The 18133-nt window shown below is 47.9% G+C and overlaps 1 protein-coding gene across 2 annotated transcripts in view; it reads left to right on the top strand.

Moving 5' to 3' along the window:
• Nucleotides 1-18133, top strand: part of TLN1 (talin 1) — a 1223782-nt gene that overhangs the window by 673132 nt on the left and 532517 nt on the right. For both annotated transcript variants that reach the window (XM_069626724.1, XM_069626725.1), the window contains 2 exons: nt 9926-10093; nt 12260-12554. In XM_069626724.1, the coding sequence (XP_069482825.1) occupies nt 9926-10093; nt 12260-12554 (463 nt within the window). The remainder of the gene's footprint in view (nt 1-9925; nt 10094-12259; nt 12555-18133) is intronic.

Raw genomic sequence — 18133 nt, 5'->3', positions numbered from 1 at the left:
TCCCTCTATCCTGAACCACCCGGATAACTTCCCTTGAGCTGGGCTGGTTCACAGGGCTTTGCTTCGGCATATGTTGACTTCGCCTTGTGTCGTTCTCTGCTTTCTCTGGTCTGTCGCTGACTCGCTCTATGCGGCTGTTGAATTTGGTTGCCTCTGCAAACGACGGCAGATGGGAGGTACCGTTCCTCCAGGTTCGACTGGTCTCTGCTTTGTTTAGCGGGCCCACATCGGCATCACACCTCCAAGAGACTGCCAGCACCTCCCAGAGACTGGGGTAACGAGTTGCTCCACTGCTCGTTACCCCAGGCTAACAGCATTCTCCTTGGGTGTTCTCTTGCTCCAAGGCTGTCGCTGGCTCCGCAGCTCCACAGCGTTCCGCCCCTTGAGGACGTACCTACATTGGAGGCTTTATAGCCTCAAAGCGGGTGGCACCCTGTTGGGCAGAAGGGACAAATACTCTGGTTTCTCCAGCATGAAGATTTGTATGGGATCGCATGCTCATGAATATTCCCCCGTCAGGCTGGGAGTCCTCAGTACATTTTAAAGCAGTTTAGCTTTAATTTAAAAACTGTATTTTGCCTCTGTAGCCTATCAGTGTCACTTTGGGTCATACTGCCCCAGCCAATGGCACTCTTCCTCCTAAGCTCCACCCCTGCTGGCCATCTTCATATTTTTACTGCACGTTTCTCGTGTTGGGAGTCCTCGTGCTTCGCTCCTCAAATCATTAGCTTTTAGCTCTTATTGCCTAGTTTTGAGAGATGTCTTCCCTTCATAGTCAACCATCATGGTGTGACTACTGGCGGCAGGGACCCGTTTCTGGATAAGCTCATTGGTCGATCGAAGACATTTTTTCGGGTCCTGTGAAAACTACAGCCTGAAGAACATTTTCAAGGATCGGCACCTTGGGTACACATACTGTCGCCACCACGATACAGGCGAATGTCCAATTTGCCAGTCGTTTTCCTCAAAGACACGGAAGGACCACCATCTGAGTTGGTGGTGTGGATCAAAGGGGGGGGAGGGGTCCTCTGTCCTTGCCTAAGGGCATAGTCATGCCTCTTCTAGAGACAGCATCTGCAAAAGCATATGCTTTCTCCTGTAAAACGATCCCGAGGTCCTTTGAGGATGCTTCCTTGGCTAAGATCCAAAAGAAGGTTAAATCACACGTTCCATTACTTTCCTCGTCGATGGTCGCTGTGGCTGTTGGACCCAGTTCAGAAAGAGGCCGGTCGCCATCACTGTCGAAGGTTAGCCTACCCATAGGCGGGCTGCCTCCGTCCAGGAGAAAGTCACTGGCGTCCGTGGTCAAACACAGGTCTTTGTCAAAATGCAAGTGATCAAAGGACCTAACTCAGTCGACACAAGCCTTGTCAACTACTTCCACCAAGACAGAAACCTCCAAGTACCGCGTCGACTACTCAGTCTATGAAATCTGCTCTTCCTTTGATGGCTACAACACAAAGGGGTTTGTCTACGACTGCCACCTTTACCACTGCAACGGTTACCACACCCAGAGTTTCCCTACTTCCTTGACCTCCCTTTCGGCACCCTTTCCTGCTCCGCAGACTCCAGTCGTCGCCACTTTCCCTAAAGGCTCTGATTTAAGGCTCTGATTTAGGGAGAGCGACACCTCCAGCTCAGGCCCACCAAGGCCGCACCACTCTTCACTCTGGCAACACTGGGATCCCCCTGAAGGTCTCCAATTATCTACACCAGCTCTGAAGACCGTATTAGATGACTTTTATTCTGATCAGGAAGGGGGCCAAAGGGAACCTGACCCCATTCTGTCTATACCTCATGAGTGGTCACAAACCTGCAGGCCTTCCAGCCCTTTAGCCTTCCAAGGGGCTCAGGCCTGACTCCTGCACCAAGGGACATGTCCTTGGACATTCTGACCACCTTGCACACATTTGTGGCTGAACTCTAGCAGCAGCTGTCCACTGCTTCTGTCCCTGTCCCTGTTCCGGCAACCAACACCGCCTCATAAGGCCTGTCATCCCTCTGCCAATACCAGTGGTGCTGCCCACTGTAGTAGAGGAACTAGATCAGACATAAATGACACACACAATCACCACTGGTAGGGACACTGATGAGTTTGATGATTACTTACCTGCAGATGGGGAACCGCTGGATTCTGATGCGCCCACCACGGCCTCTCCCTTGGACGACATTGGCTCTTTCCACTCTGATATCGAAGGCTGCCAAGCTATTCTACCTGGAACTAGAAGACAAGAAATAGGAAGGTTTCCTTTTTGAATGATGGGAGTCCTCCAAGAAGACAATCGTCTCGTTCCCCTTGTTGGATGACATGTGGGAGGACTGCTTATTAGTCATGAAGTCTCATAATACCACTCCTGCTAAGCGTGACCAGCTGCAGAAGTAGTACTGGGAGCCAGACTCTGCTCCTAGTTGCCTCAGGTCCCAGCCCTTGACAGGCTCTGTACTCTCTGCGTCCTCTAGAAAGAGGTTTTCAAACCACACCTTCTTCGTCCATGGTTCCTCCTGACCAGGAAGGTAAGAAGCTAGATGCTGCAGAAAAGCGCATCACTACAGCAGCTTCAACGATATGGAAAATATTGCTAAACCATTCATGGACGAAGTGAAAAACATTGACCAAGAGAGACAGTATGTGCACTCCACACCCCTCCTAAGAGCCTGACCTTGATTGCTTGACCACCTCTATCAATAGCCTGTCGGAAGCCCTGTCCAGCCTATATTAGTCGTCTACTTGGATCCCATATCTGGGAAGCATTCCTGGCAAGCCTTGTTTAAATGCCATGCATCTAAACACATTGTGTGCAAGATGGGGGACGAAAAACAGGCCTGTGTCCCAAAAATGTTTGTGAATGTCACCACTTATTTTAGGAAGTGGATGACTGTTGACATAATGGACAAGGACAATTGGTTCCTAGAGATGTTTCCAAACTGCCTATTGTGCATTTCCGGCAAGAAGGATAACTCATTTTGTAATATCTAAAGAAAGATTCTTCAAAAATGGAGCTGCTTGGCACATCTGTTAGCAAGAGTCTATTGCAGGCTCATTAAGCTAGGCCCCTAAATCGTTTACCTTACCAGAGCAGGCACCAGTGCATTTCAGATTGCAGCCTATCCTGAAATTCTCATGTGTGCTGAGGAATTAAACCATATTCATTTATTCATCTCTATGAATCATCTGCTTTGACTCCGCTTTGGTAGTTCTCATTTAGGCATGCTAAGTACTTTATGAAACTACCAGGCATGTAACCCCCAACATCTGAGGCGAAACGGAATCTGGGGGAACCTCTACTCACTGGAATTTACATACAAAGTTGATGAAATACCTTTTCTGAGAATGTGTGCTTCAGCACTACGTCACTCATACCGTCCTAGTACTTGGGATAAGGGGATGTTTTCCCCGTACTCTTTACCAGGCCTCCTACCTTAGCCACATCTCTTACCAACTCCTGAAACTTGCTCTTCAGCCCAGGGATATGCATGTTAAATGTATTGCTTAGAAAGTGGGGAAGTGACTAAGCTCATCCTTTTGCTCTCTTTGGCCCCTGCCAGACATCTTTTTTCTCACTCTCGCCAGATGGTGTGCCATGCCCTCCTGTTACCTTGTGCTCTTAAACTCTTCCCCTCACAGTGGGGTCTAGCAATTGATTTTTAGAAGTCTTAATTGCTCACAGCGTTTGAAGGTAGAGGCCCAGAGGCACAGCCTTCGCTCCCTAGCTGACTGTGCAGTGGCCACAAATCTCTGAAGGACCAGGCAACACAGAGAAGGGACACTGCTATCTATTCTCCTGATCCTTCTCTACTAAACCACTCGCGATGAAATCAGCTACATAGGCCGATTATCATCGCTACACGACCAAACCCCATCATCCACCAGGCAGACGAGCAATATGAGGTGACTGCAAGGTATAGAATTTTACTGGCTCCCCCCCATCACCAATGTTGTTCATAGGAAATGTGTACTTTGACATTATGTGGTGTGAAGATGTCTTCTGCATTAATCACATTGTAAACCGTGAAACCAAGCTCATTCACCTGTAACAGTGTGTAACTGGATACAGTTAAAATGCACAGCACTTTAGTGTTCCTACCTAACGTTCACTAAATGCTTTGCTTGTCGGGCTGGACACACCTACATGCAGCTCAAGTCATGATGGTAGAGTGCAGAGGGCTGTGCATGTGCTGTAGCACACTTCATTCCACCGGTCATGGGAAGAAGTCTGAGCACACCATCCAACAATATTCTCAAATGTCCATACAAACTGATGCAGGCTTTGACGGGACCTAGGTACACGCACTCCAACTCTGCTGATGTTATATTGCTCAGCACACATCTTCACTCAATTTACCCCTGCTCATTGATGCATAGTTTTGTTATCTTTCAGTAATGACTGTCCTCTTATGTGTGTGCAGTACTTTTCTTGGTTTTTTTGTTTCTTCATGGGCATTGAAATCATATGGGAGTGGGCTCTCATGAAATTGCTGCATGCAGAGTCCTATTTCGTTATTTCCTTCTCTTCCCAAGAGCTGCCAAACTAGCCATTGAGCTGCTTTGTGTCTGCCGTATGTTTGTTGCCTGTGAAATTAGTGTGCCTATGTTAATGGTGTATGTTCAAAAGAGTGTTGCACTTGGGTATCATGCTTGTGACTTTCTCTGCATAAGTTAAGTCACAAGTGCAGCTCGAGTTTTGTTTTTGGACACATTGCGCCTTTTCTCAATACCTATTTTTAGGTGTGTAACTGGTTAATACATTTTCTGCATGCATGTAGAGTAGTTTTGTGTATTGGAATGCTGCATGTTGGTGAGAAGAATTGTTTGGTGGTCTGTCTTCTAGTAGCCTTTTGCAATTTAGCACATGGACTTGGTGTCCTTGAGAGCTGCTGGATTGGAAGCACTTTAGTCTGAGGTCCTACCTCTATGGACTCTGCCAACACTGCCTTGTTCTCTTCTTGGTGGATCGGTGGATTTGGAATTTCCAGATCTCCCTTCACCAAAGCCTTTTGCTCCCTGACCAGTTCCAATGGGTGATAATTACTTTGGCTATACCATTTATTTTGCTTGTGGTGGTACAGTTAATTCATTGCAACCTGTTGGTGGGGGGGTCATTCTTACTCTGGCTAATGGGTTATACCAAATATACTAATGGGGCCATAATACAGTGTTTTGCTATGGAAAGTCCCAAACTACTGGTTTAGCCCTCTTAAGGTGTTGAGATGTTGGTGAGTACGTTTTTGGGTCATACCATGCAGGTTATGAATTCCATATCTTCACTCTCTGTCCCCCCTATTTAATAAATAGAAATACGTTAGAATAACAGGAAAACGCTCCTAAAAGAAAAAGGCCCGTAAAACTGCTTCCCGCCCCAAAATAGGTAACAAACTGAGAAAACCTAGGGGTTTTCTCCCATTGAGACCCAGAGAGTCTTCCATCCAGATAGCTGGGGGTGGGCCATCGCCCTTGCATCCCAACCCTGGAGGTGGACGTACGAGGGAAGACCACCTGGGTAGGGGAATCCAGGGTCACCTTTATGGGAATGCCCCCGGCGAAATGCATTACTCTGACGGGGCGAGAGAAGAGGAGGAGGAAATCCCGGACACCTTCATGGGATATGTTCATTCCCATCACTATAATCCAGGTCTCATTTTCCCTGAATTCAATCCGCTCATTAATGACCCAAGGGTGGGGAAGGAAGAGGAACCAACTAAAAGCAAGCCAGGAGTCTGATCTTAATATACATTTATCCACTACCAATATAAAGCACAGGGAATACCATAAAAACCCAGACTTGTATAATCAGCCATCAGGAATATGGAAGGGGCAATAATCACCTTGAGGGAAAACCATGCTAAAGGATTTCCCTATGTCCATTGTCGATTCCCTGATAAAATAGTGGGAAATGGATATATCCTCCAAAACCCTTTCATAATCACCTCCCTATTTCCAACTGAGACGAGGAGGCAACTAAGAGCAGTAAAGATTACCCATAGAAACAACACAGGGAAAGTAAGGGCAACCTACCATAGACATAACTAAAGGTGTCTCACTAATAGTCAGGCATTTAATAATGACCATTCACACCTGACTCCACTTGACTATTTTTTTCACTATAAAATGAGTGTTTACACACAAGGAATTGCGCAAGCTGGGGATGCAGTCAAGACGCGAGAAACCAGTTATTGCAGAGCAGCAGGGTAAACGGCCTGGAGAGTGGCTTACCGAGACACTGGCCCAGTGTTTCAGAGGGGGATGCAGCTGTAGCCTGCTGGTGGTGTTTCAGAAAGTGCTTGTTCCCTTGGGACGTGTATGAGGGGCAGGTGGTACGACCCTGACCTCAACCCCGTGTATCCAGTGGAACCCATTGTCAACGCGATGCTGCCTGGTGAGTGAGAGAGAAACTCTGGAGCGTGCGTTTGAAGCAGAGCTGGAGGAAGACACCATTTTAATGTGGCACCGAGTGGAAAGGTTTGAAACCCTAGCGAAGGACAGAGTATCAGAATAAGCCAAAGAAAAGAAATAGATGAGAGGAAGTAGCGCTAGCGGCACGGAAGATGAGAAAAGCAAAAGGAGAGGCATGTGAAAAGCATAGAGGGTAAAGCGTGTACGATGAAGAGAAATGCAAACCGTACACAGTGAAAGGACTGGTAGGCGTGCATGAGAAGGAAACGGATTATTCAAGAGTGCACGAGGAAGCAAAAGGATGCAAGGTGCGCAAGAGGCCCAATAAGAAATAAAGTGTCAGAGGGCCAACGAAAGGAACAGAAAAGGTGCAAGTGTGCACGGGCAGGAAGCCAAAACAAGGGGTGCAGGAAGCACCTGAAGGTGAAAGGTCTAAAGAAGAGTAAGACATACAGAGAGGGGTTGCAGATCAGTGATCATGCATAGGAGGAGAAAAGAATCGGGCGGTTTCGAAAGTCTGATTGTACCCCACAAGTGAAGTGTGTGTGAAAGAACTGTGTTCAAAAGGAAAGGTACATCCTGACGTGCTGAACTGGTGTTCGCAGCTGAAAGGGGCTCAGCTTAGGGTAGGTAACTGTTAGTCAAGATTGTATGCAGTACCCTGACCTGCTGGCAATAGGAACCCAGCCTTTGGTGCAAGTCTGTACTACAGGTTGGTAGCGTGTTGAGCAGCCAGGCCTATCTCAAGAGGGGTCAATGTGAGCTGTAGGGGAGTTGCACAGAGATTCACAGGGACAAGTATTCAAATAAACTCTTACACACACTGTTTCTTGAATAAACAGTTATTAGTTTATCAGTCAGAGTAAGACTTCAGAAGGGGGGGGCAATATAACAGTTACACTTAAACACACTTCAAAATACACACTTAATATTTCTAAACCAGTAAGTACCCTTTTGGGATGGCAGACAGACACTTCCTACACCCTCAGGTGACTTTAGTAACTAGGATACTGTGGACATTAATATACTACTGTTGCCATTTAGAATCACACTTAAGAGCTTGTCAAAGAACAGTTATGACAAAACAGATCTCACAAATATTCTCAAAGCAGGTAAGCACTTTTTGTAACCCCCTCGCCTCCAATGTAATATTAGTTAACCCTTTCCTGGAAAGAAGACCAAACACATTCACAGAGGGAAGAAGAGTCATTCGGGGAGCCAGGCAAAGCCAATTGTGCAAAAGTCTAGTTGAAACTGAAGCACTTCACAGAGGTAGGTAAAAGTCTTGCACAATATTTTTAGAAGTCTTTGCAGATAGAAGAATTCAAAGTAGGGCCACAAGCTGTTTAGACTTGTGAATTAAAGAAGCTGTCAGCAACTCTATAGAGCAACCACAACAAGTCTCACCAACAGAGAACAAGTGCAGTTACATGACAAGAGGTACGTTCTGTACAGTACCTTTAGGTTGAAGAAAAGTGCAGCAGATGACATCTGTTCCTGTGCAGCTCTGCTTTTCCTGGGCCTCAGTCGTTGGGACAAGAGGGAGGACTTCTGGGAACTCCTGCACTGCAATGGGACAGTCACTGACCGCAACTGCCAATCTTCAAACTAGTGGCACTTCGGTGTTTCAGCTCCATGTCTACCGCAAATATCAACACTGCGGTTTTTGGCTGTCGAGATGGACTTTTCCTTGCATCTGGAGTCCAGCACTCTGCTTTGGTGGCTCAGGCTTGGTCAGTCCTGCTTCCTGGGAGTCCGGTGGATCTTCCTGTTGCTCTTGGCAGCTTAAAAGCAGCGCCCACAATCTGGTGTTCCTCTCCCTGGTGTTTCGGTTTCCAGCAGCAACTCTGTGGAAATTCAACCAGCTCCGATAGGATGTCCAGGTGGCTTACTTGGGAGTTGATTGGCCCCACCAATTCAAAGGGAGAAGTCGTCCTTGCAGGGGCTTCTCTGTCAATAAGAATTTGGAGTTTCAGAAAAGCAGCAGGGCTTCACCAGGCAAACCAACCAAGTTCTTCTTTGTTTCCTTCGTCCAGTGGTCGACTCTGCTTTCCAAGCCAAAAAGCCTCACCTTTTTATGCAGGTTTCTTCCATTCATTCCAGCCTAGCTGTCACTCACCCAGCAGGGTGGCTGTCCTTGCCGGACAGTCAGCCGGCCAATCACCACAGAGTGCATTTGGGTCTACTAGGAGACAAAGCACAGGGAGATTTAGGCATCTCCCTCACTTCCTGTGCCCAACAAACACCCTGGAGCCAGAGGCGCGCTTCACTCGTGAATCCTGCCAAAGGCAAAGCGAACAAAGGGACCATACCTGGTTGGGCGCGCAGAGTAAATCTCAAGTAGGACCTTTCCAAGAAGTAATGGTGAAAAAAGATCGGCCCATTTTGACAGAAATGGCACCATTCAGTGCTTTACTGCAGCTGCAACGGCAGCCCGCGGTAAAAGCACACCACAGTAGTTAAATGTAATCCACTTCCACCAGCCATTCAAGGAAAGGTTAACATAAAAATGTTACATGAGAAGCTAGACAAAGGGGATGCTAAACAACACTTCCAGCACCCTATTGTAAGATAGTGTGTGCTGGGTCTAGAAAGTTACAAAAGTAAGGAAAGTCAATTTCACTTTACTGCTCTTGGAAACGGCCCTTAGAAACCTCAGTTAATGGAACCTTCCCTTTAGAGTTGGGGCCAGTTAGGCATTACCAACCCAGGAACCTTAGTAAATAAAGGTTTTAAAACGAGCACCTTTTAGTCTGTCCCTCTCTTGATATCCTACTTGTCTCACAAAACAAATCGAGGCCTGCCCAGTGTCCACTGACCCTGCAACATGGATATGCTTGCATCAGTGGTGCCAGAAGAGCATTTTAAGGTAAAAGTGCATCTTTTCATTTTCTCGATTGATCATTTTCAAATAAATATAAACTACAGAACGATATCTGTATTTTCTTAAAACTGGTGATTTTGTCCAAAAAATCCTCCTGTTGGGAATGGTGGATGACCTTTTATTTTTTTAACTTCAAAAAAATAATTGTTTTTTTAATGAATAGGGACTAAAGTACTTGAACTTGAGAATCTTATCTGTAGGCCCTGGATGTATATCCGGTTCCTGGTGTGTTCAAACTTGTGAAATGCCTGTAGTTTTGCATACCTGTGTTGGGTTAGGTTGGTGTGTATGTTGTGGGTAGGTTGTGTGACTGTGTTGTGTTGAGCGGCAATTAAAGACATGTGTTTTATCACTAGTGTATAGTAGGTTTGCTCTGAATCTTTACAATGAGCGCATGCTTGTGGTAGCGTGTTAAATATGTTGTGTACCTTGTGTTCCTGTGACCTGTGTGTCGAGGTGTTATACTGTATGCATTCTGATACTGGCTGTGCTTTGTTACAGGTAGGGCTTGGCAGCTCTCGTTTCTTGGGATCAGGTGCCTAATTAATATTTCATGTTGGTGTCGGTGAGCACGTTTTCTCAGTGCAGAGTTAACCCGTCTCTTCTCCCCCCCTCGCCTGTTGCTGCAACCTTTTTTTCCGTGCTTACAGGAGATGCTCATGCAGCTTGCCAAAGCAGTGGCCAGCGCTGCAGCCGCACTCGTTCTCAGGGCGAAGAACGTTGCTCAAAAGACTGAGGATCCTGGGCTGCAGTCTCAAGTAATTGCCGCAGCAACGCAGTGCGCTCTCTCCACCTCCCAGCTTGTCGCTTGTACAAAGGTAATGACCAACCCTCCTGCATACCATCTGTCTCACAACTCCTTCCAGATATCCTGTGCACATGCCGTCTGTTCAGTAGCCACTACTCTATCAGATGTTCTTCACTGCTGACTGTCTTAGGGGCGTGTTCCTCACACATAGGACGATTTCAGTTTGTCTTATGATGGTTCCTCTCTTGTTATATGTTGATTCTCTGTCCTTAAGGCCATCTTTGTCTCCAGATCTGTCCTAGCAATTTGGCCATGTGATCCATGTATTGAAATGCATACATGAAATATGTACACTATGAATCACATATGCCACTAGACCCAGGGGGGGGGTCGCACCCCACAATTTGAAAACCACTGGACTAGAGCCTTATTGAGACCCTTTGGCGCAATTACTATTCTACCCAACTTTTGTCCCGTTCTACCCGAGCCCAAGGTTTCCTTTCCTTCGGTCTATCGTGTAGTATATCATTGACCCTCCATGTCTGCCTAGTGTGCATGTATTGAGCATGTGATTGCATGCTATTTAATTTGCATGTGATTTGTATGTAATGCAAAGCCTCAACTGAAGGAAGTTGCCTTGGGATCGAAGTTCACTTATACTTGCATCCTGCTCCACCTCCAGAGCTGTGTTCATAGAATGTCTGAGTCCTATATAATATTTGGTCCAACTGTCACATACTAATGATCAATACTACAGTCTCATGACATGTAGCATGTTTGTGAGAATTCTCATTTCTGTGCTAATTCCCTTCTACCTTGGAGAACACCAGCTCTTTTGCTGGACTTTGGGACTTTTAATTTTTATCCTGGAGTGAGACCTTTTTCTCCCTCATGTGTTTTTGACCTGATTTGGATTATGTTTCCTTTATTTGTGGAGTCTGACAAACTCCATAGGCATCTACTTTTTGTATGGTGACACACAGCACCACCAGTGCAATGTCTGAGATAAATCCTTTAGATTTCTCATAAGGTTTTAAATACCTTTTCTTGAGTGAACTACTTTTCCCAAGCATAGTAAAGTGAAATTGATTTTACTTCGCTTTTCTCTTTGTCGGCCCAGCACACACCATCTTATGTGGAGGGCTTGGGGTGGAGGTTCTGGTTACCTAGAAGCCACTTATCCTCCATTTTCATGTAACATTTTTTGTTACCCTCACTAATTTTAAATGCTTGTGGCAGTGGTTTAATTTTCCTACCATTGTGCTTTTCTACCGCAGGCTGAATCCTCAGCTGCAGTATTGCACCCATGGGTGGGCTTTTTAACACAATGGCTCCGGTCTTCTTTTTTCACCATTTTCTTTTTGTGAGGTTGGTCTTGGGTTTTACTCTGCGTGCCAAGCCAGGTTTGAGCCCTTGGTTCGTTCTGCCTTTGGCGGGCTTCAACCCTGAAACCCGCCTCTGGCTCCAGTGTGTCTGGAAGTGCAGGAAGTGAGGGAGGTTCCCCAAACTTCCCTGTCCTTTGTCTCTAGGAATGCATAAATGCACCCAGTCCTGATTGGCTGGCTGGCTGTCTTTTCAGGATAGCCAGCCTGCTGTATGAGTGACAGCTTAGGCTGTGCATGAATGGGATAAACCTACTTAAATGGTGAGGGTTTTGGGACTGGAGACGGAGTCTACCACTAGGAAGAACAACCCGATGAAGAAACTGAACGAAACTGAACGAAGCTGCTGCATAGGTTCTTCCTCGACTCTCACAAAGCCTTGTATGCCCCTGTATGCATGAGTGGTCTACAATTGAGGTCATGGTTTCACAACACGTGCTGCCTCTTTGACAGCTGAATGTTTTCTTGAGAAATAAATGTGCCTCAATGCCTGTCAAAGATATTCATCTGACTGCTGGTGCTCATGATTTTGATGTAGGATATGCTTGCCTTTGAGTTGATGATATATATATATCCAAATGACCGAGAAACGAGGAAAGGGAATTGGTGTAGGTAGTTCGACATGGAGCCGCCTGCTGGTCACCTTCTTTTAGAGGTAGTTTGCCTCTTAAAGTACCAAGCAACATCTACATCTGTGCCTTCCCTGATTTCTTCCCGTCACTGCTCGGAACTTGATCAGATAAAGCATGTTTCTATGGATGCTACACATGCATAGTCCCTTCAACAATGCAAAGTGCGATCGGATATGGCGGATATAGGTCTATAACTGCTGACACTTCTGTTTTCTATCACAGGTGGTGGCTCCCACCATCAGCTCCCCCGTATGCCAAGAGCAGCTGATTGAAGCGGGAAAGCTTGTGGCCAAGTCGGTGGAAGGCTGCGTGGAGGCATCGCAAGCAGCCACAAGTGATGGGCAACTCCTTAAGCAGGTGGGCGCTGCTGCCACAGAAGTGACGAAAGCTCTGAACGACCTTCTGCAGCACATCAAGCAGTACGCCACTGGCGGCCAGCCAGTTGGACCTTATGACCAAGCTACAGACACCATTCTTAATGTGACGGAGAACATCTTCAGCTCAATGGGCGATGCAGGTGAGGATTGATCTATTCTTGTCCCAGTTTTACAAAATTATGGTATCTCTCCCTCTTCCATATACAGATGTGCTTATTCTTTGTGTCCCTCACACTGCTAGAAAGCCCAATTATTTTTCTTATGAGGTATCCCAGTGCAATTTGCTAATTTTTTTGAGTTTTGGACACCCCAAAACCACCCCCTCCCCACCCCCCCAGCCAGGCTTAATCCAAAGCAAAGCCTGATAAATGTTACGTGCTCTCTTAAATGCTTATGACTCCTGTCCCAGGGGTACACCAAAGGTACCCTAATAGGTGTCCCAGAGAGGGTACCACCGTTCGGTTTGTCATGCAGCTAGGTTGGTAGTGAATTTTATTTGTGTAAAATGGTTCCACTGCCTGGAAACATTTTTGACTGGTTTTAGGGAGATGCATCATTATTATGCTTCATCCTCTCTCCTAGTGAAACCCTCAGCACTTTTTTTGCTGGACTTATGGACATTTTTCTTTCAATCCTGAATGAGTGGGGCCTTTTTCCACTCATTTATTCTTCTGGGCTCTGTCTTTTGGAATCTATTCTTTGTATTCTACCTGTACTATGGAGTCTGTCTGCTCCATAGCTCTTACAGGCATCTGTGTTTTACTACTGCAGCACACAGCTCCTTATGGGCAGTGTTGCTGGGGGGACCCTCAGGCTCCTCCTTTTTAAGATTATTTTTTAATATCCCCAAGTAACTACTGTTCTCAGGGATGGAGAGATTCTTAGTATCTCTCCTAAAACTCGAGTCTGAGCGATTGGCACATACCACCTTCAGTGCAGTGCCAAAGGAATACCTAGTATCTCCCTTATCTCTACTCCCGTGAGAATCGCCTAGTTATGGGTGATGGCAGTGGACATGTTCTACCAACTATTGTCATTTTTATACCGCAGGCTAGGTCCCTAGCCTCGGTAGTGCACAATAAGGGCACCCAAGTACCACCTTGGGGCTTCCCTTCTTTTTTCACCAATACTTGTGTGGTTCTTTGTTAGCCCTTCTACCATTCTGGGAGGGGGAGGTCAGTGTGTTTTGTCTTTGGCGGGAACCCTTGGTTATTGCCACCTAGGCCCCAGAGTTTTTGGGCTGCACGAAGTAGGGGAGGAGTGCTTCCCCAACCCCCCTGTACTTTTGTCTGCCAGGGTCCCTGAATAGGACCAGCTCCCAAACGGGGTTCTGGCTGTCCTGATTGGACAGCCAAACACCCCTTTCTGTAAAATGCTGAGAGAGATTTCAGAGAAGTGTGCTGGAACTATATAAAACTAAAGGCTCCTGGAGTGAAAAGGAAGCTGACCACTGGAAGCTGAAGTAATCGAATAAGACGACCAGAGACGCTTGCAGACCCTTTGCAACACCGTAAAGCGACCACTGCTGTCCTGAGCCAGTTTGAGTGCATCATTGTGGAAAGGCTGAATCCGTCCAAATCTTTGCTGAACCCGAAAGGATACTCCAGATCTCCTATACAACTCGCCCAGACTGCCTCACCAGAGTGTGGGACTGCAGGAAGTGAAGATTTCCTGGGCGATCCGTGTCCTTTGTTGGTGCTTCAGAAAAGTTGCCAAAACCGCATAGTGAACCAAGAAGTTGCTGAAAGTTGTGCTACCGGTCCTCCCTCAAGACTTGCTGAGAGAATCAGTCCATTGTTCTGCCTTCAGTCATCCGAACAAGGAATCAGAGGTTATGATATGATATGATAGTTTATTTATATAGTGCCTATACACAATGTGTTTCAAAGCGCTTCAAGGCAAGGGAGGGAACAAGGGAAAATACAATGACATTCTTACAGGCCATGAACAGTAAGGATGTGAAATTAACTATCGTACTCAGCCTGACGACATTTCCGATAGTGCAAGAGCTACGACATAGAAGATAAGGAAGGGAGGGGGAGAATGGGAAGGAAATGGAAACAGACAGGCGACTACCGTACTAGGCCTGATGACATTTCTAGTAGAGCCGGAGTAAAACAAAAGGTGAGGAAGAGAGGTGCAGAAAGGTAGGGGAGGAACAAAACACGCGACTATCATACTAGGCCTGAGGACATTTCAGATAGTGCTGGAGGGGGTGGGGAGGAAAAAAACAGTAAAGGGAGGGGGGAGGAGACAGACAAGGTTGCTATCATACTAGGTCCAGGGACAATTCTGATAGAGTAAGTGCATAGAAGAAAGTAAGGGGAGGAAATAGGAAGAGGGAAAAGGGAAAGGAGGAGAGAACAGAGAGTAAGCAGTCAAGAGTGGAGGAGCAAGAGGGGAGAGTGAATACAGTTGCAGAAGTCAGTCTTAACACATAATGTTGGAAGCCACGATACAGATGAAGATAGGAACAGCATGATTCAGGGCCACCAGTACAAGATGCAAAGGAAGTTCAGCATGAGAGTTGAGAAAGGGTGACGCACTGTGAATGAATGAAGTCCATAAAAGTCAAATCCAACATTGGCCTCAAGACTGTAATGGTGAAACCAGAATTTATCAGGACAGACTCCTGCAGAAGTAGGTATGAGGGGGGATGAGGGGGGAACAGGGTAGAAGAATCCAGCAAAACAGGCAACACCTGTGTGCGAGAATGGTGGGGTAACAAGGGAACATCACAGGGGTGGGGAGGGGGACCAGAAGGGTGGGGATGGCCTGTGAGGACAGAGGGAGTAACACATGTTGCTTTGCTGCATGCTTACCTGCTGTCTGAGCAGGGGGTCTGAACCCTGGGTCCTCCTGGTCCGGACAGGAATTGTCCTTTTCTTCGTCTGCCCTTCGTTTAGTTTAGGACGTTTAGGACGACCGGACGAGAGACGCCCTTGATCTAATAGTTAAGAGCAGGAAGGAAGAGGCAGGGCTAAGAAGGTGGGCAGGGCTTAGGCCAGGTAACCTAGATCCACTTGCACCTGCTCCCCATCTGCAAAGGAAAAGAGGCTGGGGGGGATCCTTAAGTAGGGAAAAATAGTGGCAGGCAGGAAGGCACCAGGTGGGCGGGGCTTGCTAAGTGGTGAAAAAGAGCAGGTGGCACCAGCTGCAACATCGCAAAGCATCCGGCACGAAAATGTTGTTCTTAACCTGAGATACACTGGGGGAAAAAGGTATTGCTTACCTGATTCCAAGAAGTCGCTCCAGAACATTTGGGTGCACGTAAAGGCGTCCAGGGCAACCCCCTCAGACCCAAGCAGCTGCTTGTGTCCCTTCCTCGAGTCCGTTTTAAGGTCTCCATTGTTAATAATACTCTTCATAATTCGCTGCTTGTCAAGACTTCAAGCCCTCTCCGAACTGCCTTTAGCTAGGGTTGCATTTTGGGACTTAAAGGATTTACTATGAGAAGAAATCCTCTTTAGAACCTTGAACCAAGCTCATGTTACACTAACCGTTTTCCTCCCATAAAGTGACTTTACTATGTGTTTGCAGAGTAAAAGCATTACTGTATAAACTGTTGAAAACCGCATGAGTGCTCAATAATCGATAATACAATAACCTGCTCTTTTCTAATGTTGCTACAAAGGTATCCGCGAAGAAACACAAACGTTAATGTGCCCTTTTAAGTGTATTATCAAGTATTCCTAACTATTCTAGTATAAACTTCTGAAGTATTTAAATTGATTCTGGGGTAAATATAATAAATATATACTTCGAGGGGATTGGGTCCTCCGACGTATTCCATATCTGACAGGTAATGTCCACAGCTGTGCTGCTTCGGAAAATCTTTGGCGTCTGCGTCCTACGTCGATGCGTCGTCCCCGAGGACCTCCTCCGACGGTCGACGTCACCCAATGTAATAAATAGGACGCACGACACCCATAGCCTCAGTTCCGTTTTTTCCGCGAACGTGTTCGCTTCGTGAATCTCGGTACGCCTCGACTCGGAGTTTGCTGTTTCAATTCTCGGTTCGTTGAACCTGTTCGGTTTGTTGTGTAGACCTGTTCGTGGCGATGTCTTTCTCGTCTTCAACCCCGCGTCCGGGCTTCAAGAACTGCGGGGACTGTGGGTCGAAGATGTCGGTCACGGACTCGCACGACGACTGCCTCTGGTGCCTCAGGGAGGCCCACTATACAGACGACTGTCGACTGCCAGTCGCTCACGGCAAAGGCCTTGCGGGAACGCAAGAAGAAGCTGTCGGTAGGCTGGGTGTCCAAGCCTCGGAAGTCGAGGTCTGCGGGGCTTTCGACGGATGACTCGAGGGGCGACTCTCCGCGTCATCATCGGAAGTCCAGTGGGTCTCCTTCCAGGAGTCGGTCTCGCCACTCCTCCGCCTCTTCGAGGCATTCCAGGAAGCGCCGGCATAGGTCGCCTTCCCCGTCCTCTTCCGAGGACTCCGCCCGTCTGCGGGTCGCTTATCCCTCCATGCAAGCGACACCGGAGGCATGGGCTTCCTTCGGGAAGCAGATGCTAGCGATTCTGGAATCGCATGGCACCGGTCTGTCCGCTCCTCCGAGTGGGGTTGATCGGCACCAGTTGAGAGACACCGCTCGTACGCCTTCGGGCTCGAGTGGTCGGCACGGCTCGCGGGAGAGGTCCCGCTCGGACAAGGGTAGCCGTTCTCGCCATGCACGTGCCAGGTCCCGGTCCTCGACGTGCTCGAGACCGCGTGATCCTGTGCCGTCTTCGAAGAGGACGTCGACGCCTGTGACGGCGAGGTAGTCGACGATTTCTCTCGAGGCTCTGCCTCTGAGGGGGTCGTCGGCGCCTAGGTTGTCGAGTGACTCGCTCGGAGAGTCCGGCTTCGAGGACTGTCGATGCCGCTGATGCTGGCGGCGCTGCAGCGGACGTCGACGCCGATTCGCTCGACGCCTTTTCTGTCGACGCTGGCGCCGACTCGTTTGGCGCCCTCGACGCCTTTAGAGGCGGTGGTGTCAGAGGGGCCCCGTGGCACGGGGTTTGCCCCTAGAAAGGCTATGGCTAAGGTCCGGCACTGCTTTGGTCCACAGAGGTTTTCCTCTCCCCGCCTGGAGTACATTTCAGAGGGTGATGAAGGCTCTGATGGCGGCCTGGTTCTGGTTACGGTTCCAGATGACCTGATCTCGGGCCATAGCCAGTTTGATGACCTGCGGCAGTCGCTGCATGATGCCAGTGGACTGGACACCTCTCCGGAGGTGGAATTTTTAGGCCGGAGCCTGGCTCTCATGCCGATTCTTCATATCGCCGCCTTATGTCTCGGGTTACCGAGTACTTGGGTTGGTCAGCTCCCCCAGGGGAGTTCGTTCAGGATGATCTCACGGACATCCTTGATCTCGGTCCACCCACTGACCCGGTTTTGCCTTTTCATATGGCTCTGCAGAGAAGGGTGGCGGCGGCTTGGACTGCTCCGGAGAGTCTCCCGGCAGTGGGTAAGTCTTTGTCAGGAAAATACCGTCCAGCCAGTAGCGACCCCTGCTACTTGTCTAGGCACCCCACCCCGGAGAGTTTGGTGGTGCAGGCGGCTATGGCCCCGGCAAAGCAGGCATCGTATCCTACCACCCCTCCGGATAGGGACGACAAACGTTTTGACGGCTGGGCGAAGAAAGTGTTTTCTTCGGGGGGTATGGCGTTTCAGGCGGCCAACTCCATATGTGCCTTGTCTCGTTTCACACACACTCTGTGGAACTGTGTT

The sequence above is a fragment of the Ambystoma mexicanum genome, chromosome 6p, assembly GCF_040938575.1.
Source record: "Ambystoma mexicanum isolate Mex_15411 chromosome 6p, UKY_AmexF1_1, whole genome shotgun sequence".
NCBI lineage: Eukaryota > Metazoa > Chordata > Amphibia > Caudata > Ambystomatidae > Ambystoma > Ambystoma mexicanum.
This window is presented reverse-complemented; position numbering and strand designations above follow the sequence as displayed.